Source organism: Peromyscus maniculatus, chromosome 23, assembly GCF_049852395.1.
Source record: "Peromyscus maniculatus bairdii isolate BWxNUB_F1_BW_parent chromosome 23, HU_Pman_BW_mat_3.1, whole genome shotgun sequence".
Lineage (NCBI taxonomy): Eukaryota > Metazoa > Chordata > Mammalia > Rodentia > Cricetidae > Peromyscus > Peromyscus maniculatus.
Genome location: NC_134874.1, coordinates 53,408,419 through 53,436,207, shown reverse-complemented (window position 1 = coordinate 53,436,207; position 27,789 = coordinate 53,408,419). Strand labels below are relative to the sequence as shown.

The 27,789-nt window shown below is 47.4% G+C and overlaps 1 protein-coding gene across 6 annotated transcripts in view; it reads left to right on the top strand.

The window, feature by feature from the left end:
• Positions 1-27,789, top strand: part of Fry (FRY microtubule binding protein) — a 394,509-nt gene that overhangs the window by 195,857 nt on the left and 170,863 nt on the right. For all 6 annotated transcript variants that reach the window (XM_076560830.1, XM_076560829.1, XM_076560825.1 and 3 more), the window contains one exon: positions 16,698-16,751. In XM_076560830.1, coding sequence (XP_076416945.1) covers positions 16,698-16,751 — 54 coding nt within the window. The remainder of the gene's footprint in view (positions 1-16,697; positions 16,752-27,789) is intronic.

Genomic DNA, 27,789 nt, shown 5'->3' with positions numbered 1-27,789 from the left:
GGAGATCTGTGGTCCTCTCAGGATGCTTTTTTCTGCTTTTATGATCTGTGGAATTCTTGGTTTGCTTCCCACGCTGATAAAAATAAGAATAAGCCTCTGTGTGTACGAGCATGAGTGCCCAGAGCAGGGTAGTGTCCCCCAAAGTGAACAGACAGGAAAGTGACAGGAATGTGATCATCTCCCCTCTCTGATCCTTTCTGATAAGTATTCCCTGAGCACACCTTTGTCTCGTTCATCTTGTTTGATACCCTCGTTTCATATTCGTCTAGCTCTCGATTCCCCCCTATCCTTACTTCTAGCATGCGCCTGTAAAAACCCATGTCTTGCCTGCCATCGTGCATCTATGAATACTGAACCTCCTGGAATTCTCAGCTTCGCGTGCACGCACATGCATGCCTCATTAGAACTCCCATACTAGCCTCTTGGGCTGGGTGTTGTCTTCATTGAATTAGAATAACTCAGTGGCGTAGGATAGAGAATATTACAGTTTTAAGGGTGTGTGTTGCTTTGTGGAGCTTTTGTTTGTGTGTGTACAGATCAGACCATAGTATGAACTGTATTTTCACAGGGGTGGAATTTCCTGGAAAAGCACCGGGAGCCTGCAGGGACGACACCTGTGTCTCTGTGGCTTCCACATCATCTCTCTGCCCTCCTCTCTCTCCCCACAGCCCGTTTCTAATGCTTTGCCTACAGTGGGTAGTAAATGTTTTGTTTTTTAAATTTTTATTTATTTTTATTTTATGTGTATGACTCTTTTACCTGATGGCATGCTTGTGTACCACACGCATGTGTTTGGTGCCTTCAGAGGCCAGACGAGGGCATCAGTTCCCCCGGAACTGGAGTTACAGGTGGTTGTGAGCCACTATGTGGGTGCTGGGAATTGAACCCCAGTCCTCTGTAAGAGCAACCAGTGCTCTTAACCACTGAGGCATCTCTTAATCCCCAGTAAATGTTTTATGAGTGAATGAGTATGCCAAGAAATGAATGACTAAAACATTAACAGAGTAGCTAAAGAGGAGTACCTCTGTGGGAACCCATGTATTTCAAAGACCATCTTGCTCACCTCTACACTGACAATCGGGGGCCTTCCTCTGTCCTTCTTATGTTATAGTGTTGTATAATAAGCCACTCAGAAAAGACATTGATTCTTAGTCTACTGCCTTGGGGCATCTGAGGATGCCTCATTATTCACGGATAAGGTCACTGCCCCACCCCACTCCATCAGTAGAGGCTCTCGGCCACAGAATGTCTACTGTTAACTACATACAAGTCTCTCGTTATGTGGCACCTGCCACTGAAGCCACACGCTATTACTTTCTCAATAAACTTTGTTTAAAAACTAGTCCCTTCAGCTTTTCCGTCCAGGAGCCTCATCAGTTTCAGCTGTATCAATTCGATGGATACAAAGTGATAAATGATACGAGCGGATATCAAGATATAAAGTTACTTCGGGGAAACTGATTTTGATTTGAATCTCGATCCCGCCTCTTCAGGTGTGTGGTCCTGGGCAAATGTCAGCCTCTTTTCCCCATTTGCAGGTTGAGTGTCAGTGCCTAATTCCCAGGGTGACGGATGGGGCCCAGTGATATGTGTGGAGGAGCACCTGGGATACTTGTGCACGAACGTGAGGCACTCAGCCGCCGTCACTGTCTTCATGGTTGTGATCGGGGCACTAGGATCAGCTAACTCCATCTCCTGGTGTTTCTTTGGAAGGCAGTGTACTTCTCTTGGTGTGTACTCAGGCAGAGTGCAGGCCTTGAGCAAGCAGTTGGCTGCCCACTTCTGGCCAGATTCTTCCCCCTGAACTTTGCCATGACACATGGTACAGCCAGAACTATTTCAAATCAACTCCTTGAGGGCCCTCTGTGTACTTAACATTTTGGGAGTCCATAGAGGCCAACAAATAAAAGTTCTCAGCAGAAGACAACATGGCCATCCTCTCACTGTGTTCCCAACAAAGCACTTAAGTTTGCACGGATGTTGTCTTAGATGCTGTTTGTTCGTGAGTGAACATCTTGGGGGGAAAAAAGCAACTTAAGGAAGAAAGACTTGGTTCAGGCTTGTGGATCCAGAGAGAGATTCCGTAGTGCCGGAGGCAGTGGGATAGGAACCTGACAGATCACATCTTCACCCACAAACATGAAGCTGAGAGAGTGAACAGGAAGTGGGCTGGGGCCATAAACTGCCAAAGCCCGCCCACAGCAATGCACTTCCTGCAGCAAGACTGCACCTCCTCAAGGTTCCACAGGCTTCCGAAACAGCGCCACCTACCGGGGACCATCTGCTCAAGTACATGAGCCTGGGGGGGGGGGTGCGGGGGAGAGGGGGGGCAACATTCCTCATTCTAACTACGCATGTGAACAGTGAGGAAGGACCACAGCAGTGTCGCCAGGATATGAAGTGATCCCAACAATGATGGTTTGCAGAGACCTTCAAAGAAGAACTGTCTTAAGTTCCTGAGGACAGGCAGGCACAGAGACAGCTATGAACAGCGTAGAGCCAGGTCATACTGAAAAGCCAAGTAGCCCTACCATAGGGAAAGATGGGTTGTTCCAGTTAGTCCAGAATTTCAAGAAAGGCTCTGTTTTCCAAGGCTGGCTCTTTTATCCGATCCCTCTCCTGTAGTTTGGCTGATGTTCAGAAAACTCACTTTTCTGTCACAAACTGCAGGTGACCTATGCTTCTGGCAAAGCCACTGAATCGGGACCCAGAGCTGTCTGCTGTAGGGTGAGAGCGGCCAGGCAGCCAGCTGTAGCCCTACTCTGTGTAGTCACAGCCCTAGTACGTGCAACCGATGCTGTGACTCCTGCATCTCTGGAATTTTCCGTTGTCCCTGTAAAGAATGGCAGCGGGAACTGTCTGGGGCCTGGGCAAATGCCTGAGCCTAGAACTCGTGACAGGAAGGACGCTCAGCCCGCTCGACCAAAGAGCTGGGAAGAGCTGTGGTTTTGTTTTTGACTCTGGAATCTCGGGAGAGGCAGATATCCACGTGGTTTCAAAGGCAGCCAGCCTGTAGCTTTCACCTTGTCCTTCGGCAAAGACTAAGATGGACAGAGCCAAGTTGCAAGTCCTTTCACGGTGAAAGGTTTTGTGAAGGTGGGGTTGGCCTGAGCCAGGTCAGCTGTCCCTCACAGGATGATAACACACTGGCTCAGACCCGGGCAGGGTCTTTCAGATACTGGCCCCGTGCCCCGTCGGAAGCTCGGGGTGGGCTGGCAGCTGTGATAATTCATTAAGACATGAATTGAGTTACCACAGAGCTGGAATAGAGGCTTTTAAAAAAAAGCATAACATGACCTAGCTGGCTTGCTAACTCCAAAGAAATAAATGAGACCGAACATAAGCGGGAAGTAAGGCAAACTATCTTCTTGAAGCAGGAAATCTCTGAAGAGCCTAGGATAGCAAACTATTGCAGCACCTAGTGTGTGTGATGAGGGATGCCGTGTCTTAAGACCGAACCTGGATGAACCACAGTCACAGCCAGCTGGCTTCTGGGAGGTCACACAGTGCTCTAACGACCATTACAGCATGCTAAAGTTCCAGGTGCTGGAAGGAGGGTCTGTGACAAGCCTCTGTCCCAGTCTCAGGCTTCGTCTCCTGGGCGTTGATTTTAGAGCTGGTGTGAGGACAACTTGATGTCGGCCTGACCCAAGCAGGAGGCGGTGCTGGGACTGAGAACGCCTTGGCTCACCACCAGCAATCTATACAGGGCCAGGGTTTCCAGTTCTCATTAAACTCGACTATGGCTCTAAGCAGTGAAGCCTTGGGCAAGTGAAGCACACCCACCCTCTCTTCTCTGGTGACTCTAGAATCTACCTGATAAGAGGAACAGACCCAGGTTAGGATGTTTGCTGTTTGTACTCACAATAGACATTTTTTTCTTTTTTTGTCTATGGATTCAATGATAGAACATTATCTTAGTGTGTACAAGGCCCTAGGTTTAATCCCCAGCACCACCACCACCCCAAATAAATCAACTAACCAGAGCTGGAGAGATGACTCAGCAGCTAAAAAGCACTGGCTAATCTTCTAGAAGACCTGAGTTCCATTCCTAGCACCCACATGGCAGCTCCCAACTCTCTGTAACTCCCGGTCCAAGGGATCTGGTGCCCTCTTCTGGCCTCCACAGGCATTGCATGCACATCGTGCACATACACACATGCAGGCAAAACACCTTGACATGCAAAATAAAAATAAGTAACTCTTTAAAATAAATAAATATCAATCAACCAGTCAAACAATAATTCTATAGATCAGCTTTACTTTCCTCAAGACGTATAGTCCAGAGACTGAACATCTAGCCATCATTTTGCATTTCCACTTCAGATGGCCTGTGTTGCCCTGAGACTTCCAGATGTCAGAAACATCATAAAGATCATACCCTTTCATCTGGAGCCCTTCTGAAATATTTAAGGAGTTTGTGAGTTGGGAAATCCTTCTGCTCTGAGGGACAGAATTACTACCTCTAATTAAGATCTTTATATGCCAGATCTTCATGCAGCCTGTTGAATTCAGTCATATTCAAAGACTTACGAACCTCTCCCTGGTACGTGTCAGGATGGCCAAGCCTGGAAGAGGGCAATTTTCCTGCACCATTGTTCCTGCCAATCTTTCTGTGCTAAGAAAATAGTGTGCGTTTGTTGGCTGGGGATGTGTAAACAGCGGGGACATGACCTTCAGATCTCTGCACAGTGGTTTCAAATCTACGTCCCTTCCTTTTAGCCAAAGCTCGCTCTAGTCCGAGGCCACTGTTGCTCCAACATGTCTGTTGAAAGAACACAGAGAAAAGCCTAGACTGAGCTCCCTGCTGAGCGTAGTGCTAAAACCTAGAGTCCTATTGTTCAGAACAGAGACCAGAGGACTGCCGGTCATATGGGGGATATTTGCACCGTGCTTGATGAGGAACTAGTTGGCTTATTTTTCCACGTGTAACTAAACCAGTAGCTTTTGAACTAGCTGCTTCGTAGTGAGCCACTTTAGGCTTGCATTTCCCTGCCTTCTTCTCTCTCAAGTCATTCCCAGGAAATCTGTAGACACATCGTCACTCAGAACCAGAGCATTGCCAGCGACTAAAAGCAGAGATAATAATGGAGGCAAGATTCCAGTGGGCAGCTGAATGAGATGCTCTCCCAAATGAGCTCAGAGAAGTCACTTTTCTCTGCATGCGGCTAAACCTGAAGTCTGTTTTCCTGATTGTAAATATGCAGGTGGAACAATATTTCTTTTGTGGCTCCTAAATAGGATTTTTTTCATCAGTGAAATGAAATTTAATGCCCCACCATAGTCTGATTGAAACTTATAGCAAAGAAACCATGTGAAAAGTATTTTGAAATGAGAAAAAAATTAAAGGGCTTTGTATTCCAACTTAGTAGTATTCAGTTCCTCCTGGGCAAGGCTGTAATCTATTTAATATTTTTATTTATTCTTTGCAATTTTCGTACATGTGTACAGTGTATGCTTATCGTATCTACCCCTACTCCCTCTCTCCAACTTCTTCTCCAGGACCCCTCCAACACATCTCCCTCTCAACTTCATGTCCTTTTAAAATAACTCACTTGGCTGAATTAGTGTTGCCGATATGCACATGGGTGTGGGGGTCATATCCTGAGGAACAGGCAATTACCAGTGACCACACCTCCCAAAGAAAAGTGACTTTCTCCCTCAGAAGGTATCTATACACACTCTCCTTTCCCCCAAACTCTGTAGTCAGTTTTCTCTTCCCATCATGTGGGTCTTGGAGATCAAACTCACTCAGATCAGCAGTCTGGGTGGCAGACTCCTTCACTCACTGAGCCATTATACCCAGAGATGCCGTAAGAGATTACCAGTGTTTCCTCTTTTTGAGTATATAAAATGTGGTAGACATTATCCCTCAAGTTATTTTCAACCTGGTTCTTTCTGTTCACATCCCTTACTTAGCCATTCACAGTGATACCTTTCTATTAATGGAACAAATGAACTTTATTATAATACCTTCATATGCATAGATAGCATGCTTTGATCATATTTCCCCCGGCCACACTCTCCTGCCTTTGCCCACCTCCCACTGGTCCTCTTCCTCTTCTCAAACTGTTCCCTTCTGCTTTCATGCTGTATGTGTGTGTGTGTGTGTGTGTGTGTGTGTGTGTGTGTGTGTGAGAGAGAGAGAGAGAGAGAGAGAGAGAGAGAGTCTACATATGGGAGAAGGCATACACAATGGTGCTCCCCAGCACCTTTGTGCATAGAACACACCTCCACGCATCTTTATAATTAATGTAAACAGTAGAACTCCACTGTGAGTACCTACCAGGCCTTCTTCACCTTTGCCTGTTGATGTGCTTAATCGGGTCCACACTGTGGCTACTGTAAATAGTGCCACAATCAACTCATGCGTAGGCGTTTCTGCTGTATGTTGACCTAGATTCCTCCGAGAGTCTACCCAGAGCAAAATACATGAATCACATGCTAGCTACATTTTTAGCCTCGTGAAGAATCCCCATACTGTTTTGCCGCTGTGGACACTCCACTTTCCAGTGGGTGGGGCTCCCTTTTCCCCAAAGCATCCTTGCTGACAATTGTTTCTCTTCTTGATGACGACCGTGCTGCCTGGGGTGAGATGGAATGTTCCAGTAAATTGGATTTTCCCTTTTTACCCGTGCCTTTCATGTTGGTGCCTCTTTTGAGAACTAACAGAAGCGTCATTCCTTAACACATGTAAGAGATCATGTGAAAGTATTTCGTGTTCCAGAGTGACAAAAATTAGTAATAAAAGTTCATTCAAGGGCCAGCGAGATGGCTCAGCAGGTAAAGGTGATTGCCACCAAATGCTGGCAAGGCGAGTCCAGTCTCCAGATTCTGTACAGTAGGAGAAATACAACTCCCTTGGAGTGTCCTCTGACCTTTATATGCCATGGCACACACCCCCACACATGCATGCTAAAAATTGTAAATAGCGTTTTATTAAATATTTAATATTCAAACATTCATATAATGTTTGGATCGTATCCACTTCCTATTCCTTCTCTATCAGTTCCTCCCCTCTTCTCCCCACCGTGTCTCCCTCCCAACTTCAAGGGCATTTCCCCTCTTCTGTCAATCCAATACCCACTGAGTCCTTTTAGAGCTGTCAATATGCATGTATGCATGGAACCAACTACTGAAACATGGGCTGGCATCCCTGAAGAAAACTGACTCTCCCTCCCTCAGTGGCCATCAACAGCCCACAGTTCCTCAGACAGGCATTCGACTTCATGAGCTTCCCCCACCCACCCCCATCCATGCTGGGATTTTGACTGGCTTGATCTTGTACATGGTTTTTTGTTTGTTTGGTTTGGTTTTTCCAGACAGGGTTTCTCTGTGTAGTTTTGCGCCTTTCCTGGAACTCTCTCTGTAGACCAGGCTGGCCTCGAACTCACAGAGATCCATCTGCCTCTGCCTCCCGAGTGCTGGGATTAAAGGAGAGCACCACCCCCGGCCGGCTATCTTGTACATGTTTTGTAGATTCGGTCGCAGCCACTGTGCGTTCCTGGGTTCAAGGCCCTATCCTATCCAGGAATACTGTTTGAGTACTAGTCAGTCATCCGCTCCCTCTGGCTCTCACAGTCTTTCCATCCCCTCTTCTAGGATCATCCCAGTCTTGTCGGAAAGGGATGTGATATAGAACTGTCTATAGTGCCTTCAGCTGTAGGGACTAGAGGTACCACTCAGCAGTAGAGCATTTGCCTGACATGACCAGCAAAATAAATAAGCAGATAAGCAGATAAATGCATAGAACTAGTCAAGTCATGAATGTCCCTCTTTTGATGTAATATGGTTATGTTTCCACACAGCATTTTAAGTTTTGACATTTCTAAAAGTCATCAATATAACTTCAGCAGTAGGGATGTTTGCTCTGGCATGATCTCAATTTTAACCTGCTCAAAATTCATGTCTATTCGTCATTGTCATCAACCCTGTGACTCATATTTTATTAGATATTTTTATCGGTATCTATGCAGATATCCAGTGCATTTCTTCACACACAATATTCCATTTGATGTTCCTGATACCTTTGGGGATTTCTTTCTACTCAATTCCTAGATCGAAGAGAGGTAAACTTGGAATGTTCCAGGAAGTTTTCTCAAGATGGTTCAGCACTACAGAGTATAAATATTTTAGAGGCAAGAGTAGCCCGTGAAAGCCACGGAGGAAAATGAGAGCTGTCCGGGGGGTGGGTGATTCAAGGAGAAAGAAAGGACGGTCAGGGACGTCACAGTGCAATGGGGGGTCAAGGGAGTCAAGTCCTGGAAATGGCCGCCAGGTTGGAATTTCCCAGGGTCTCCGGGGTGCTATTTTTAGTGGTGAGAGAAAAGCCAGCTCCCAGGGATTAAGAGAGAGCGGAGGGGAGAAGAGAAGACATTGGAAAACCAAGTAGAAAAGTGGTGGAAAAGGAAGGGCCGCCAGAGGGTGTGGGGTACGGTAAGCAGGACCCTGAGATGGTGACAATGGCCGGGAGAGAAACAAGAGGGAGAGACTGAAGATAGAGGCTGTGAGGAGCTTCTGTGCGGAGCAAGGACCTGAAGAAACGAGCAGAGATCCAGCCAGATGAACTGAAGTCCGTTTATTAAACATAGCGAGGCTGTAAAGAAATAAGCCAGGACCAGTAAAATAGGAATCGCCAACAACAGAGAATATAATTCGGAAGCGAGTGAGTGAAGGTCGTAGCTCGTGTTTCGTGACAGCCACTGTAGAAAGAGAAGAGTGTCTGGGAGCCCTCCTCTTCCTCATTTAAAATGAAGATTAACTTTGTAGCCAGATTTAATTGAAGTTTCCCCTCCGCTGTTCAGATAATGGGTTTGGGCGTGGGACTGTCGAATCTGACAGACAAGCCGGCTCCCCTGGCACGAGCAGAGCCAGCAAGCTGCAAACAGGGCAGACCCTCTCAGGAGGCTCCGTTCTCAAAAAATAGGTACCCAGATAGTCTACCATCATGCTTCACGGCATCGCCTCGCCCCACCCCCGCAGAGAATTGCCTGCCTGTATCTTGAACGTCTTTGGGACAGTCAGTATCATTATCTTGATCTTGAATTATTGCCCCCAAAGCTTTGGGTGAAAATCGGTGTCTGTTATTTTCCTTACAGAAACTCCTTTTTATTAGCTGAAGGGATTCAGGGGGAAGCAGATTGTGTCTCCCTCTGAAGCACGCATCCCTATACACCTGAGGATTTTGACTAGTGCCTGATAGTTAATACCAGGAGCTGCTCAGGGTGTCATAGAACGATGATACTCACTGTTACCTGTGGACAGACAGAGGCATGCCACGATGATCTGTGAGGCGGACAATTCACACCCTCGGGTGCCTGGCTGCCTACCCCCCACCCCACCCCACCCCACCCATCACAAGGGAGTTGCTTGGGGTGAAAGGTTATTATTATTCAGACCATGTTTTTAAAATCAAGTCAGAGCTGCCACTAAGAAGGTACGGAGAAAAATGTGATAGCCAGGAAGATGTTTTGTGCGCTGCTCTTCTTTGGTTCAGGGTGAAATAGCACTCCTGCTACAGCCAGGAGCTGAGAGTTCTGGGCTAAACGCTTTGGTGGATTTGCAACAATCGGGTCCCCAGCCCTCCACTCTGTCACCGTGGTTATGGGATACCACGTGACTCAGCATCCTCCTCTGCCTGGTGAAGAAGGGGGAAGCTATCTGAAATTAGTTTTGAAATTTTTGACAACTCAGATATAATGTGTGATATAAATTTATATGACGTGAGTTTTCCATGCTTATAATATTCAAAGCCTTTCAGGTAATGGTGCACCAAACATGTCCTTAGAAGCAAAAAAAAAAAACGTAAGAATCAAGACTTGCGAAGTCTAGCACTTAGTTGAAGTGTGAGTTTGGTCATTTTAATAATCACCCCACCATTCCATTGGATTCCCTCTAAATTAACAATTCAAATGAATGTCTCAGGGCTGGAGATGCTCACAGTGAGGAGCGCTGTCTGTTCCTCAGAGGACTCGGGTTCAGGTCTCAGCATCCACATGGCGCTCACGACTGTCTATACCTCCAGCTCTACTGCACACGCGTGATGCACAGACATACATGCAGGCAAACACTCACACACATAAACCAAAAATGAATAAATATTTATTAAAAATATTAAACTATTTCCAGTAATGTGGGCTTTTTGCTTTTGTTTTGTTTTTTAAGAAGGAAGGATGTTTACACTTCATAAAGCACCCCACACTTGTTTTTACAATAGAGCTCTTTGGTTATGGAAACATTTGAGGAAGTTCAAGTTAAGATCTTAGTCTCAGCAGGGGTATTACGCGTTAGCCCAAGAAAACATGTGGGATTCGGTTTTAGATCCTGGACATTATGCAGGAGGGCACACGTCTGTCTCAACATAATCCAGATAGTAATGGCACCAAAAGGATTCCCCTGAGGGTGGAAGCACTCTGATAGGCCACCAACAGAGTGACATTCAACCTCTCTGCCACTCATCCTTTCAACGCTGCGAGTGGTTTGTTTGTTTAGGTGTTTCTCCATTTTACCTAAATGGTAACTGGAGCTGAGCGAAGATAAGAAGAGACTTCCAGGTCACCAAGGATGCTGTGGGTCCCCGTCCCGTGCCCTCACAAAGTCACTCCGGCTACTGTCGTAACCAGGGCCGACTAGGATGTAGGTGGACGACACACTCAACGATCTGAGTATCAAATGAGCCCCAAACCCTACTGATGGATGTGACTCCAAAGACAGTGTAATTTGAGTCTGCTAATTTCCTAAAATCTGTGTGGGTCCCGCTTGGAATATGGGAGACCCACTGAGAAGTCAGAAGGGAAAAATGATTTACTGAATGTGCTCCTTGAATTCTTAAGATAAACTTGCCTTTGAGCCATAGGCCTCTTGAGACTTCCAGCTGTCTGCAATCTGGCCTGTGTGGCCACCTTGCTTCTCAGGAGTGACAGAGTACTTGGTGTAAAAAGTCTGTGAGGTGACCGCGTAGCTAGAACACACAGAAATTATTTGAAAGCGGGGTGGACGCCTGTGGCTTCACTCTGGCCTTTTTAGGAAGATATGGACACACCAAGCATTAGAGGTATGTTTTCTTAAGGGGGGAGGGGTGGGGAGGGGGAGGGCGGAGATGCAAACTTCATCCCATAGCAAATAAGGTGCACAAGCGGAGGCCTGCCTTCCCCTCTGCAGAGGCCTTCGGACCATGGCTGACTGCCCTGGGGGCTGGGAGAGCCTTGCTCTTTGATTCCAGGGAAGAAGAGCTGGTTCAGGGAGCTGCAGCAGGCTGCAGAGCCGCAGGGAGTGTCCCCCACTGTCCCAGGAATCCTAATCGGTCTTAATAAAAACTGCCAGGCGGTGGTGGCGCACGCCTTTAATCCCAGCACTCAGGAGGCAGAGCCAGGCGGATCTCTGTGAGTTCGAGGCCAGCCTGGGCTACAGAGCGAGATCCAGGAAAGGCGCAAAGCTACACAGAGAAACCCTGTCTCAAAAAAACAAAAAAACAAAACAAAACAAAAAAAAAAACCCCAGAGCCAGACATCAGGGTGAAAGTTGAAAGATCAGAGAAGCAGAGCAGGCCACGTCTTAACTCACCAACTCCTCAGCCTGCAAGAGCCTGAAAGAGTCTGAGTTCCTGTCTCCTCCCACCTTTCTCTGCCCAGCCATTATCACTTCCTGTCTCAACTTCCCTACCACTGGGATTAAAGGTGTGTGATCCCAAGTGCTGGAGTTAAAGGTATAAGTGCTACCTCTGCCTGGCTGTTTCTCTTTTAGACTGGATTAATCTCCTGTAGCCCACCACGGCCTTGAACTCACAGAGATCCAGACAGACAGATCTCTGCCTCTGTCTCCCTGTGTTGGGATTAAAGGCGTGTGCCACCACTGCCTGACCTCTATGGCTAGCTCTGTGGCTAGCTCTGTCCTCTGATCTTCAGGCGAGCTTTATTTCTTAGATTACAAGCAATATATCACCACACCACACCCTCCTGTAAGTGGAAGAGACCGGAGGGCCGGTCTCCAGCTAGCTCCACCGGAAGTGAAGTACATGCTCTTGAAGTGAGTTTAGAGATGGCTGATAACCATCTTTAAAAGGGAAGAAGCATTGTATGATTTAAATTGAGAAGAAAAGAAAAAAAACAGGAAGAGAAGCAGATATATCAAGGTGTATGTCAGTTGTTTGTTTAATTATGAAGAAGTCAAGCATAAACTGTGAGACTAGAGCAGCATGTCCAGCCCTGGGGCCGTTTTCCAACACTCTCTGAACTTCCTCATCTCCAGCATTATGTGGGGTGGCACAGCCGTCCTTCAGAGTTCCGCCTCCTCCCCTGCAAATGCCAGCTGCACAGATACCCAGGTCCCCATGTAAATGATGTAATGTTGACATAGGATGTGCACTGTCTTCCACACACTTTTCATTATTTTGTTTGGAGACAGGTTCTCACTATGTATCCCAGGTTGGCTTTGGACTCTTTCTCTTTTTTAGGATCTTTTTCTTTGACATTTTATACATGGATACAATATTGTATCCATGTATATCTTAATCATGCCCATCTCAACTTCCCACTTCCTCCAGACCCCCCAACACATCCCTCCAATTCCCCAGACCCCCCACCAATCCCTCCAATTCCCCAGACCCCCACCAATCCCCTCCAATTCCCCAGACCCCCTAACACATTCCCCCCCCCATTCCCTCAGACCCTGCAGCACATACCTTCCCATTCCCCAGACTCCCCAACACATCCTCTCCCATTCCCCAGGCCCCCTACTAATCCTCTCCCACTCCCTGGACCCCCCACTAATCCCCTCCCATTCCCCAGACCCACCACTAATCCCCTCCCATTCCCCTGACCCCCCAACAGATACCCTCCAATTCCCCAGACCCCTGAAGACATCCCCTCCCATTTGATCAGACCCCCAACACATCCCCTCTCATCCCCCAGATCCCCCCAACACATCCCCTCTCATCCCCCAGATCCCCCCAACAGATGCCCTCCCATTCTCCAGACCCCCAACAGATGCCTCCCATTCCCCAGACCCCCAACAGATGCCCTCCCATTCTCCAGACCCCCAACAGATGCCCTCCCATTCTCCAGACCCCCAACAGATGCCTCCCATTCCCCAGACCCCCAACAGATGCCTCCCATTCTCCAGACCCCCAACAGATGCCCTCCCATTCTCCCAGAACTCCCAATATCTCTGTCCCATCTTCATGCCCTCTTCTTTCTTTTTAATAACTCACCGAATCTAGTTAGCCCTGCTCCCCTCCCTCCATCCCCCTTCCTTCCTTTGTTCCTCTACCCCTCCATCCCCCCAGTCTCTTCATCGTTTAGATAGTGTAATATTCTTTCTCCGAGGTCTGCTCTTAAACCCACTGATACTGATAAATCCATACTGGTGCAGAGATGATGTTTATAAGGTTTAAATGTCATCTTCAGGGTGCATAGGGACACAGTCACTTGTGTAGCACCCCAAGTGGTGAATCCTGTGTGTCGGGGGAGCGGGGAAGTCAGACGCCCACAAGAGAGTGCTGACCAGAACTGCTGCAAAAATGCCGTGTGTGAAGGAACAGGTAATGTTGATCCCGCTGGGCGGGAATAAGACCACTACCATAACTGTTGAGCCAAATTTGAAGCAAGCTTTATTAAATATTGGCCAGGACAATGGACACTGCCCAGGTCCACACCCAAGATTCCCAGAGTATGGTCCAAATTACATTAGTCAGAGGCTTACAAAGGCAAACCCACGAAGTTACATGCTCCCCATCTTCATCCAATCAGGGGCAAGCACATGTCCAGATGTGCTTCCTGCCTGTATACCTCCCACCTTTGTGTGATCAGGCACATCCCGGACAGTGGAGGCAGCCAAGCTTGTTTACAGAAGGGAAAACGTGTGGCTTGTCACTTTACATGACCAACAGCCCCCAGCATTCCATGAAGTTGTCTGTCCTTGGACAGGTGGGGTTTACAGGTTAGAGGCTCTTGTGTTTTATAGATCTCTTAAGCACAGTAATTTAAACTTAAAACATAACTTCAGCCCTCACAGTAATAGACACAGAAAAGGGGAAAGAGAGGGCTATGATTTTGAAAGTGAATTTAATCCAAGTCTTGAAAGAAAATGATTAAGACAGCGTATTTGAGTACTTACAGATAAGGAAGGAAACTCAGTATATTATTTTCCTGAGGCATCACGCCCACATTCTTAGCTAATGGACTTGAGTATTGTGTGTGGCAATAACTTGCCCTACTGACTAGGTCTGTTTGCAGAACGTTGCTTCTTCCTGTGTGTGCAAGTGTGTACACAGAAAGCACCATGGCTGTGAGCTCCCCACCATTTGTAGTAAGAAAAAATTACTCTGGGGGGTGGGAAGCTTCAGAGTACAGCTGGCCTGGTCTCTCTCTCACACACACACACACACACACACACACACACACACACACACACACACACACACGCCTACTCCCAGCAACAGAACCCAGCAAGAGGAGGGAATCACACTGTGGGTGTAGACTCCTGACATACGACAGCGTTTGCTTTGGGTTGATCTTGGGTCTCGCGTATTGATGCATTCCCTGTTTCTGAACTCACATAGAATAAACGTTTATGTAGCTATAGTACAGAGACACAGAAAGCTGTCATAGAAGCCATGGTACCAACTCCGTCATCATGTATGTCTTAAAGCAGTAGATACTAAGAATTACTCTCTTGCATATTGGGGGGGTCTCGGTGTGTGTGGTGGTTGAAATAGAAGCTTCCAGCATGAAAAGGGCTCATGAAATTAACAGAGGAAGTGATTGGCAATACCATAATGGCACAGAATTGACCATTTAAAATGGCAAATGTTACCAATGTTTTCCACAATAGAATTTTTTTTTTCTCCCGAGACAGGGTTTCTCTGTGTAGCTTTGCGCCTTTTCCTGGAACTTGCTCTGGAGACCAGACTGGCTGTGAACTCACAGAGATCCGCCTGCCTCTGCCTCCCAAGCACTAGGATTAAAGGCGTGAGCCACCACACTTGGCAAAAAAATACATACACATATAGATATATATTTAATTTTTAGCTCACACATGCACACACAAACACGAGGAAGGCCTCATATTTGAAGAGAGTATAGGCCCCTAACCGGCACCAAGCCCTGCCCTTCCCCAGGACCTGTAAGTGCTGAGAGACACTGATCAGGTTTCTGCCTGTCTGGAGCTTCCTGACAAGTAGGAGGTCGCGTGGGACATCACTCATGTGCACATCGCTCTGTAATGTGGCCTCGGGCCATGGAAAGTGCTGAGAAAGGAGGAATAATGGGGCCCTGCAGGTTTGAAGGAGGGGCAGAGCTGGTATTGGAGGCTAGCTCAAAGAGACTTCCCTGAGGGAGTGATGGTGGAGCCGATGTTGGAATGATGAGCAGCATCCATAACACAAAGGGTATCACTGACCGCATTTCTCCCAGACTCTCTTCCCCATGCCAGGAACCACTCGCTGCTCAGCCGTCCTCCCAGCCTGTAGGTTGGGCACAAAGTGACCCCCTCAGTCCTGGATGAATAGAGAAAATTCCAAGCAGAGATTCTCACCCCACATTTGTTCCAAGGATGGCTGGGGGACCTGACTGCCTGCCTGTTTTCACATCATATCGTCATTGCTAATATTTGCGTTTAGCTGGCTTTGCAAAGAAAATGTCACTGTAAGCTTTGCAGACACGGGTGCTTTCCAACTTAATCGGAGAGCGGACCCTTTCTGTGTAGTGAGCCAGACCTGATGTTTCATTGTCCTTCTTTCTTCTCATCCACGTTTCTAGATCCACTCCCCGATTCGTATGTTCCAGACAGGACAGGCTGAAGAGAAAGGCTGACTAGCCAGTGAGAGCACAGCGTTCTCTTTCGGTTAGATGCACACCGTTTGAGAGTGGATAGTCCCCAGAGGAGAGAGGGCAGCTGATTCCACGTCTCCCGGGGAAGCCTCAGGGGTGTGCACTGAGACCATAATGGCACCTGTCATGCCAGCACTCAAGAGCCTGTGGCAAGAAGGCTGTCACAAGTTCAAGGCTAGCCAGAGTGGGGATGGGGCTTGCGTCAGCCTTGGGTGTATGTCAGCTCTGTGACGGGAGAAGTGAGGCAGCCGTGGGTCTGTGTGACAGGCTAAATGTAGAGGAAGTTACCTAGGACATGTATTTATACTGGCCAAATAACAAATTCTATAGACATACATGCATTCACAGATGTGTGTGCAGATGTAAACACACACACACACACACACACACACACACACACACACACACACCACTCATATGACTTTTACATGTTCTTTTGTACTCCTGTACTGGTTAGCTTTCTGTTGTGAGAAACCACTGACCAAAACCGACTTGGAGAAGGAACAGGTTCAATGTCAAGAGAAGCCGTGGTAGGAATGAAGCCGAGGCCACAGAGCATCACCGCTTACTGGCTTGTTTCCCATGGCTCGCTGGGCTACCTGTCTTGTCTAACCCAGACCCACCTGCCCAGTGAATAGCCCCGCCCCCACGCCCCCACGCCCCCACAGGGCTGGGCCTTCCTCCTGCGTTCAGCAATGAAGGTTAAGGCCAGGCTAGAAGAGGAATACTTTTCAGCTTATTTAAAAACAAGCATCACTTGTGCCATAAAGGGAAAAGTGAATGAGAAAATTAAAACAACAATGATATTTCTACTACATTGTTATAATCCTCCATAATTACTTTTGTATATGTTATTTGTTGTTGTTGTAGGAAAAGCCGCTGACGAAATCTCTGCAGCGTGGAGAAGACCCCCAGTTTGATCAGGTATGTGAGGCGCTGCTTCGCGTGTTGTGTGCTTCCTGTTTATTTCAAAGTGCACAAAGCCGGGGCTGGAGATGGATTCAGAGGCAGAGGGCTTGCCCAGGGTGAGCAAGGCCCTGGTGTCTGTCACTGCCTAGGGTCAGGAGGAGGAGCCACGAGGAATGTAAGAAGAAGCAGGGAGGCGAGGGTACTCACCGTTATGCCGGAGACGCCATCCGTGTGTAGTGTAGTACCCTCGGGGTCTGGAGAGCCGGCTCAGAGGTTAAGAGGACCTAGGTTTGGTTCCCAGCACCCACATGACAGCTGTCAACCAGTTCCTGCGGATCCAACTGTGTTTTCTGGCCTCTGAAGTCACTGCGTGACAGAGAGCATGCGCACACGCATCCAGCAAAACGCTTGAACACATAAAATAAAAGCCTAATGAATCTCAAAAAACCTTGTGCCCTGGGCATCTCCAGCTGGGTGTTAGAGACATCAGGAGATGCCCTGTGATTTGAATTAAGTTCCAGAAGAATATAAGCAGGCCCTCAGTGTTTTGTTTTGTTTTTCCCTAACACGTTAGAGGCCAAGAAAAGATGACTTTCAGGGAACGCACTGAAAAACCAGCTCCCTCTGAATTAGTTATAGTCTATAACCACCGGCTCTCTGCATTAGAGCTTGTTTATAGTTTCATCCGGTTATTTCCAGTCCTGCCAGACTTCATCTGGAACCCCAGCCCCTGCAAGGCAGAGGCAGGAGGATGTAAGCAGGAGGCAAGCCTGAGCTACAGAGTAAAACATGGCCATTAATAAAAAGAGAGATGTAAATACAGTGCTCGCCTGGCATGTCCTAGATTTGATCCTTAGTACTGGAGAGAAATTGGGGGGTTGGGGGGATGAATTGACAATTCTGAAAGAGAAAAATTGCCTCAACAATAGTTATAAAAACCTTAGGCTCCAATGGAAAAATAGTAAATTTTTAAAAATTTTATTAAAAAAAAAAAAGCAAAGAAAGTCCATATTAGGTAAGGATATCAACATCCAACACCGTGACATCAGAAGGGAGGGACCCTGGCCTTGTCACCTTAGAGAGGCTTTAGAGCCGCCTAGAATGATGCGTAGCAGGACATTGGAGGAAGCTGGACGGGTGTCATGGTGCTACCAGACTTCAGGAGTATATGACATACAGGACAAAGTGTCTTCAGACCCTTTAGTGGGTGCCTGTATTCGAGCCAAACAGTGCTCACTGCCCTACGGCCTAAGACGCTCTCCGGGTTCTATGGACTGGGGACCACACAGAACGAACACACTTTCTGTAGAGCGTCGTGTTTGGGGCAGAGGGGAGACACCCCAGGCCTCACAAGTCTGCAGTATTGCGGCCACACACTACGGAGATGCAGTTCTCGGTCCCAGGCTGGTGCTCAGGTCCAGCCTCCTGGGCTGCTGTGACCCTGGCTTGCCTCTGGGGCTGGCAGACTTGGCTCTTCACCTGGACTCTGATGAGATGGAGAGTGGACCCCACCCCTCTGCCCCGCGATGTCAGTTGTGGTTGTCACCATGACCCGATTGGTCAGAGACACATAGTGAGCGTGTCCATGTGCTTGGTGTTACCATTTCGTGAGTGGTAGGTCTGGGCTCTTCCTGTTCCTGTCACTGTGTTTTACTTTGCGTGATTTTTTTGTTTATTTCATATTCTTAGTCTCTTTATCCCCCGTCACCACCTTTTCTTGGGGAAAAATTTTTTTCTAGCTGAATGTATCTCCTCCCTTATTCTCTAAATTCTTCTAAATTAACACTGCGGTGAGTTCTTATCCCAAGTCACCCGGCTTAACTACAGTTCGTTTTTTCATTCAATATTGTAGAAACACAAGACCATGTGGGGTAAGACAGACCTGGGCTTACATCTCAACTTCCACACGGAATTCACTAGATCATTTTTAACCGTATGACACAAACTGTGGCCCGTGGACCGTGTTAGGAACATCGCCTGGCGGCCCTGGAGCTACAGACTTCGCAGCTCCAAAAGAACCCCCAGGGGTCCCATGCTGCCAGGTCTGTGTTCTGAGGAGGGCTAATGAAAGGCTGGGGGGTTAAGGAGTTTTTTGAGGAGTTGTAGACTGATAAGACACATTTTTCCATTCCAGAAGAAGGCCCTCACTAGCAAGCACCCAGGCACGTGCTGGCACACATGGGCTACAGAAAAACACACACACACAGGCAGGCTGCCTATGACTCTGCCCTCAAGGCCGTGTTCACACACAAGCCACACAAAAGTGGCACTCTGCCAAAAATAGTTATGTAGCAGATGACGTCACTGTTGATTCGGGTCCCCAGACATCTGGTGTCAGCCATTTTGTGCTAACACCACACAGCCACCCCTGGCCATGTCCAGTGTCAGCTGACTTGTACTGGATGTCCGTATCAGCGCCATATTGTCTAAACACAAACTGGCTCTTACAGCCTTCTGTTCCCTATACGCATATGCACTGGAAGCTCGAGAAGGCCCATTCTGTACCAATGCTGTCTATAAAGATGCTCTAAGCATGAACCAGTAGTAAGACTGTCGCCCAGAACCATAGGACACGGAGCATTGCCCCTGATCTGGCCACAGCCCAGAGCAACACTGGCCTCTTCCATGTAGAAGAGTTACCACCTGAACCTTTCTGGTTGGTTTTTTCACATCTGTGACCAGGATTCTTCAGCATTGCCGTCAGCGATCTACTGTTGAAATGGTTTTAAGAGACCTAAAAGGTGTAGGAAGGTCCCTGGACTTAGAATCACATGAGTTCCAGAAAAGGAAATGCTCCAAGTTCCCTACAGTCCGCAGATGTTAGGAAAGAGGTCAGCCTGCACAGGTCCGGGGCTAAGATGTGGAAGACCCCAGTGCCCGTGGGATGGGGCTTAATCCTTTTGTCAGTATCAGAATGGCCTAAGAGACAGCCTCGCGTTACTACCGAGAGGCTGTGTTTGTGGAGGTGCAGTGGGAGACCTTTGAAGAACAGGTATTGGGGAGCTTGGAATTGATGACGATTATACATGAACTAAAGCAGAGGCAAGGAGACCGTACACAGGATGGTTACCACTAACATTAGTTAAGATAATCAATATTGATGGAAGAACGAGAGACAGAAGAACCCAATGCAAACCAGCTTTTGAAGTAATTTCCACTTAGATCAACGGAGTGCCTGGAACACACAAGCTGTGTGTGATGGCTAATCTTGGCTGTCAGCCTCACACACTTGGGACGAGAAAGCCTCAACTGAAGAATCACCTCCACCAGAATGCCATGTGGGCCTGCCTGTGGGCGTTTTCTTAATTGCTAACTGACATAAGAGCCCAGCCCACTTTGGGTGGTACCACCCCTGGGCAGGTGGACCGTATAGGAAGGGCTGCTGAGCACGCCAGTAATAACGTTCCTCCATGGCCTCTACGTCTGTGCGTGCTTGCAGGGATGTGCCGTGAGTTCCCGCCTTGGCTTTCCTTAATGATGGACTGTGAGCTGTGAGCCAAATAAACCCTTCCCTCCACAGAAGGGTTGTGGTCAGGGTTTATCACAGCAACAGAACACCTAGGACCCCGTGCATGTATACAGACACAATAGAGGTCCTAGCCTCAAGAAACCCTCTGGCCCAGAAGGAAGACAGTGCCTTATGCTTAGAAGTCCAGCATGGGAAAGCTAGAGGTACAAGTATGAGTTATCCAGAAGTTCCGAGACAAGAATATCGGGTGAGTGTCACAGTGAGTCATCAAAGCGCCGTGACTTCATCATCTAGATGAAGAAGATGGGCCGAGGAGTGACCCACGGATGAAGCTGTCGAAGGGAGGGAGCAGAGCAAGTGGAGGTCACGGCAGTGGGAAGCGGGGAGGATGTTCCGTTGCAGTGGGTCACGGGAGTCACACCAGAGGAGCCTGGACCGTGTTCTGTAGATTAGGATTATCAAGCAGAGGGAGACTGTTTACGGGGCGAACAGGGGGAAAGGCCGTAAGTTAGTTTTAGATCGGGGGTCGGAGAATCTAGAAACATGACAAGATGGTCACTCAACACAGAACTGAAAGGGAGAGCGAAGGAATGAAGGAGAGCATCATAGTTTACGTTCATAAAAGGTTCAGATTTAAAGCGCTGGAAGCTGACCGGGATGGGGCAGCATCACAGAGCTCCAGGGAGGAAAAGCCTTTCCAAGAAAAATACACCAAAGAAAAGAGTGCCCGAAACTGTGGGGGAAGCCTAAGAAGATGCGCTGTCCAGGGAGCAGTCGAGGATATGGGGGGCATTAATCATAATAAAGGGACATTTTGGGTACAGAAAGAGCAAAGGGGTAGATTGGATTTAAGAGCTCAAGGGAAGTTGGATGTGAGGGAAATCTTGGCTGCAGGGACTCTTTATTGGTGTGATGAACACATGTTCTTGCCAAGCGTGGTGGCGCACACCTTTAATCGCAGCCCTTGGGAGGCAGAGGCAGGTGGATCTTAGTGAGTTCAAGGCCAGCCTGGTCTACAAAGTGAGATCCAGTACAGCCAGGGCTACACAGAGAAACTCTGTCTCGACAAAACAAACAATAAACAAACAAACAAACAAAAAGCCCAGAACATACGTTCTTGAGACAAGTCTTTCTATGTGGCTTGGGCTCACCTCTATCTAATCCCCCCTCTAACTCCCACCCTTTGGCAAATGCTGGGATTCCAGGTGTCCACCACTCTGCACAGCTGTTGAACACTTTACATGGTTGAAAAATCCATGTTAAGTGGTCTGGGGGCCTCGCTCGCTCACACACCTAGGCTTTTGTCCCTCATCGTGATTGTTAACACTTAAGGAGCAGAACGCCAGAGCGGGACCATGGCACCTCTCATGGGCTCTGCTTTGTGTTATGTGGAGAATGTGCTGTGAAAGCACCTTTCTTCTGTTATCAAATTTTTGTTTTTAAAGATGTGGCTTTTTTCTTCTTTTTTTTTCCCCGTAGCTGAAGACTGAACCCAGGGCCTTGTGCTTGCTAGGCAAGCGCTCTACCACTGAGCTAAATCCCCAGGCCCAAGATGTGGCTTTTTCAAAAAAATCATTGTATGTGTATGCATGTGTGCCTGTGTGTGTACAATAATACCATGCCTGGGCAGGAGCCCAGGGATTCCAGAAGAGAGAGAACTTGGCGTTGCACATGGTTGTGACCTGCAGAATGTGGGTACTGGGAGCCAAACTCAGGGCCCCTGGGAGGCAGCGACTGATCTTAGCTGCTGAGCCTCCTCCCCCGCCCCTCCAGACATCCCTTTTTTAAGGTTAACACCCCAGGCATGTGATTTCTTGATACTGCGATCAAACAGCAGGTGATGAGGATGGACCTTAGTGAGTGGCAATCAAACTCCGCGGTTAGAAGAGAAAAGGACGCCCGTGTTCAGAAACGCCCCTCCACGGGGGGAGGACCGCAGCACTTTCCTAGCAGAGGGTGCATTCACGGGGGGCGCCAGACACATGCGCAACCGTGACAGCTGGTGAAGAATCACTCACTGTTCTTGTGCGCACCTTCCAGCTGTGTGCACCTGTTTTCTCTGACTGTAGCTTGTAGACTGTTGCCTGTGTGTTATCTAACAACGGACAAACAAATCCGAAATGCCGCCTGAATGACCCTCACACAAAATACTTAAAACCACAGTGGGTTCGGATTCCTGATTTTTACATGCACGTAGAGGCATGGGACCTAAGTCAAGTATGAAATGTAGGTATATAGCATATACACTTTCAACACATAGCCTCAAGGCGATTGTGTGCAAAAAATGCAAATGATTTTATGCATTAGTAATTCAGATTTGTAGCACTTTTCCACCTGAGACACCAAATGCCAGCACTTTACAATTTTCAGATTTGGGGGCTTCAGAGGTGTTCAATTTATAATTCAGATACTGTATTCTCCCTGCTATTTCACTAACTGGACTACCCCCTCCCCCAACTTAGTGCTTGGAGCAGCCTCTGTTGGGGAGCGGAAGACATTTCCTCTTTATCTCATTGCTCCCCAAAAGGGCTTTGGCCAGAGCATCAGGTGAGAATCCAAACATCAGAACCAGACCGTGATTGTCATAGGTAAACTGTCTCCCTGTGCTCTGTGCATAAGGATGCACACAGAAGATGAGAGAAAGTGCTAGAAGCTAACTGGGACAGGGCAGACCCGTGGGACCCTGGAGAGGAAAGACCTTCCAGGAAAGCCATGATGAATAGTAAATAGTGTCCCTTGCTCTGGAGACTTCGGCAGATACAACTCCAGTAAAGGCCACTGTTTGGCGTCCGGGTTTTGTCCCTGCTGATACGTCAGATGAGAGACATCCCTGGTATGGCCAGAATGGACGTCAGATGTCAAGGACTAAGGAGAGAGCTGACGGTGATGTGGGGAGAGGAGGCATCTCTGATGCAGGAGAGACTGTGAATCCTGAAGAAAGGACAAAGGAGGGGGTGAGGAGAGGAGAGCAGAATCCGGTGAGGCCTGACAGTGAGCAGTTCCCACAGACCCCCTTACACTAGTGAACACCAATGGTTGTGTTTGGTTTTCATTTGCTGTCGTGAAGGTAACTGAGACTTGGGGGTGAGATGGACGCTGTACTAACAGGCTTTAGCTAGGTGACAGGTTTTGGTTCCAGGATGACTCCAGCTACGATACTCATTGTCACTTCTTGTTGCCTTAGGAGTGAGTCATAGCCCAATGGAAACTTGGGGGTCAGGGTTCGATACCTCCCGCCTAAGTCTCAGGGTGACAAGCATGTGTCGCTCAGCCCGCTCTGTATCAAGCATCAGGAAGCTGGCAGGTGGTTGACACTGTGCTTATATTCTGGAGTCAGAAGTGTGGGAGCATACGCTAACCCCCCATGGATTTTCAAAGAGGCCCCGAGAGTTGGTGCTTGGACAGGTCATAGCTAAGGCTCTCCCCACTGTATTTGCCCCTAAAATGCATTTGATTAGCTCTGGTGGATAAAATTCTGCCATCAGCTTTGGTCATTCAGCCAATAATCTCATCAGGATCATTTAAATTGTATCCATTAGCATATAAAGTAGCAGGCTTTTTTTATAGCATTTTCATACATGCATACTTTTGGTTGATTCTCCCTACTCTGTCTCTCTGGTCCCCATTAACACTGTATTCGCCCACCCACAGTGTTCCCCCTTCCCTTTCATACCAAACGCCTTCTCTTATCCTCCTCACCCTGTCCCTGAAAGCCCATTTCCCCCCATGGCATGGACCCCCTTTCTAGTTTCTCAGCCTCCGCCCACACTCACTTCCTCATGAATGCATATATATATATATATATATTTAAAGCTGGGTCCACACATGAGAGGGAGCATGCAGAATTGGTCTTTCGAAGCCTGGGTTGCCTTGGTCACTATAGTACTTTCCAGTTCCATCCATTTTCCTACAAGTTCCATGATTTCATTTTTCTTCATGACTGAATGAAATTCCATTGCATATATGGACCACATTTCCATTACCCATTCATCCATTGATGGTCTTCTTCCATTGTGTGTATGGACCATGTTTCCATTGCCCATTCATCCATTGATGGACACTGTGGTATTGTATTCCCCCAAATATTGTACACGCTAATAAACTTATCTGGGGTCAGAGACAGAACAGCCACAATATTAAACATAAAGGATAGGCAGTGGTAGCACACACCTTTAATCCTAGCATTCCAGAGGCAGAAATCCATGTGTTCAAGGATACAGCCAAGCATGGTGACTCACGCCTTTAATCCCAAGGAGTGTTGGTAGAAAGCAGAAAGGTATATAAGGCGTGAGGACCAGAAACTAGAAGCATTTGGCCTGGTTAAGCATTCAGGCTTTTGAGCAGCAGTTCAGCTGAGACCCATTCTGGATGAGGACTGAGAAGCTTCCAGTCTGAGGAAACAAGACCAGCTGAGGATCCGGCGAGGTGAGGTAGCTGTGGCTTGTTCTGTCTCTCTGATCTTCCAGTTCACCCCAATACCTGGCTCAGGTTTGATCTTATTAATAAGAACTGTTAAGATTCCTGCTATAGGACACCTGAGCTACTTTGACCTCCCTGTCTCTGAGGTAGTATAGAGGGCGTTTGGGGTATATGATAGCTGGGCCATATAGTAGTTCTAGTTCCAGTTTTTAAAATGTTTTCTTTTTTATTAATTTTTTTCATTTATTTTCACATACCAACCACAGTTTCCCCTCCCTCCTCTCTTCCCGTTCCTTCCCCCCACCTCCCGTTCTTAATTAATGCTATGTAATAATTGGTTTCATAACAACCTTTTCATACATGTACATAATGTATTTTGATCACATTTGCCCACCATTACCTTTCTTTTCCTCATCCTACTCATGTCAATCCCTTTCCTCTTCCCAACGGGCCTCTTTCTATGTGTGCATGTGTACGTGTGTGTGTGCGCGCGTGTGTGCGTGCGTGCGTGCGTGCGTGCATGTCTGAGACGGGGAGAGAAAGTGAGGGAAAGGAGGAGGAAGGAGAAGAAGAAGATGGGTGAGAGGGGAAGAAAGAGAAGAGGAAGGAGAGGAGGAGGAAAGGGAGGAGAGAAGGGGAGGAGGGAAGGAAGGGGAAGCAGGGAAGGAGGAGAGAGAGAGGGTCAGACTCAGGACTTTCATTAGGGCTAGTTACAGAAGCGTGGCAGGTTGGAGGGGAGGCGTTTACAGGAGAATGGACGCCTTACCAGAGGCTATAACCACTGAAGAAAAATGTGTCTCCCTCTGCCTCGGGGTCGCCTCCCTTCCACGACATGCTGGTTTTAGTTTCCACAGGGAAGCAGCCGTTTACCTTCCTCACACCTGGAAGCCATCTTCTCTCCCACATCCTCGCCTCCTTCACGGTCTTGACGACAGCCACCCTGACTGGAGCGCGGTGGCCGCTCTGCGTAGTTTCAATTTGCATTTCCTCAAGACCTGAGGATGCTGGACACTTGAAAAACACATTCTTTCACAAGCTCATATGTATATGTCATCTATTTTGATTCCAGCCCCCATTATCCTTCCTTCCATCGTATCCTCACCAAGCCCTTCCCTCTCTACAAGTCCCCTTCCCGGGTTCATGTCTGACTGTGTCCGTCTGTCTGTCTGTCTGCGTGTCTGCGTCCCACTTCTTTTACAAGTGGCATGCACGAACTTGGTTGGAGTGTCATTTACTCCAGCAAGGACAGCTACACCCTCAAGGACTGGGACCCTTCCCAGCAGCAGCCACTAATGGCCTACAGCTCTTTGGGGAGATGTTGGGCGTCATCACCCCCTCCCCCACCCCTGATAGACCAGTGTCAAGGGCGGATAACCACTCCAGCTGTGAGATGAACACTTAAAAATATTCAGTGCCCATTTGGTTTCCTTCCCCTGTGAACTGTCAACCGAGTTCATTGGCTTATTGACTGGTGGGCAGTTTTGAGGGTCGGGGGCTGAATGTTTGTGCCTCTTTGCGTGATCCAGATAGTGACCCTTGTCTGAGGGGTGGTTCATAGTTGCTCACCTTCTCCATAGTTTCCTTTTTTGTGCAGAAATCGGATGTGCTTTACATCTGGACTTTCACTTCAATATTTGGAAATGGAAGAACGAAACTGACCTTCTGGAAGGTTTTATTATGTGCCCTGCATTTTATAGCGTCTCGGTTTTTTGTCCTCATTAAAATCCAGTGAGATTAGGTATTCCTAGCCTAGGTTTACGACTCTGCTTCAGAGAAACAGTGCCAGGCCGTCGAGCTGTAATGTGAAGCCAAGACCTTCTGAGCTTCTCAGTGCCCTTGGGAAATTATGAAAATGTGCCAAGTGCAGGATCAGTCACCTCCTGCTGGGTTCTGAAGACATTCAGTTGCAAGTGTTTGCTGAGCAGTGTGGCTTTACTTTGCTTGTGTTATTCAGTGCTGTAATTTCCAGATAACTTACTCAAACATTCTGAGTAACTTCTTTTTAGGTTTTCTTACAGGTGTTGTCTGTGTCCTGTACTGTTGGGCACCTTATGTTGTTAATATGCAAAAACATACCCCTTAGTAACAGGAAACTCATGTATGCATATACTAGAGTTGAGACAGCATCGTGAGCACTTGCAATTTTCTTTAAAAGGAAACATGAAATTGTGGTGTTTCAACACTCATAATTCTACAGTGCAGCGAACGTCTATTTAAAATGTGTAAGTGATGGAGAGGCTGGAGGGACGACTCAGTGAGTAAGAGTACTGACTGCCCTAGCAGAGTGCCTGAGTTCAGTTCCCAGTACCCACATCTGGTGGCTCACAACTGCCTGTAACTCCATCTCCAGGAGATCTGATGCCCTCTTCTGGCCTCTGTGGGTACTGCATACACATGGTGTATATTTATGCATGGAGGCAAAACATACATAAAATACAAAAAATTACTATCTTTAAAAATGTATAAATGAAAATTAAAAATCAATTAAGAATTAAAATAACCGATGTTGAATATATACATTATTAAGTGTTATTTGATATTTCTGAAATTACTCATGCAGAATGATATATAATCCATAAAATAAACCAAGATGTTAAAAATGAAAAAAAAAATGATTACTAATCTTCCCCAAATAGGTACTGAATTAAGTCTTTAAGCCTGTTGCCACTTAAGGACTGTAATTAAACAGTAGTGCAGTGTATGATTGAGTAAAATGAACTGCATATGCGATTATTTTACAATGTCAGTATTTTACAGAATTTACACCGTAGGAACCTTGACCCCCAGTGTTGCTTGGCACTTGAACTTGTTTGCAAAACTGAGCCATCACTGGAGTGACTTTAAATTGTGCATTAAGTGCACCACTCGTGACAAATCTGTCTTATTACTATAAAATACGGAGTGACCTCACGAAGTAAGTATTCACGCGTTTATGTGTGAAGCGCCCCTCTTTGCATTCAGCAAGGATAATGAAATGTTTCAGAAAAGCCACCCTCTTCACTGCCGCATAATGGACAGTCTCTTTTAGCCTATTTACCCATAAAAAGCCAAAGCAAATATTAGAACATTCGCAAAGTACATTTAGTCCTCTTCTATGCACTCCCAGAAAGAAAACACCCTTTGAAATGAGCCTGTGATTCCGTATACTCCGTCTCCACCTGCTGC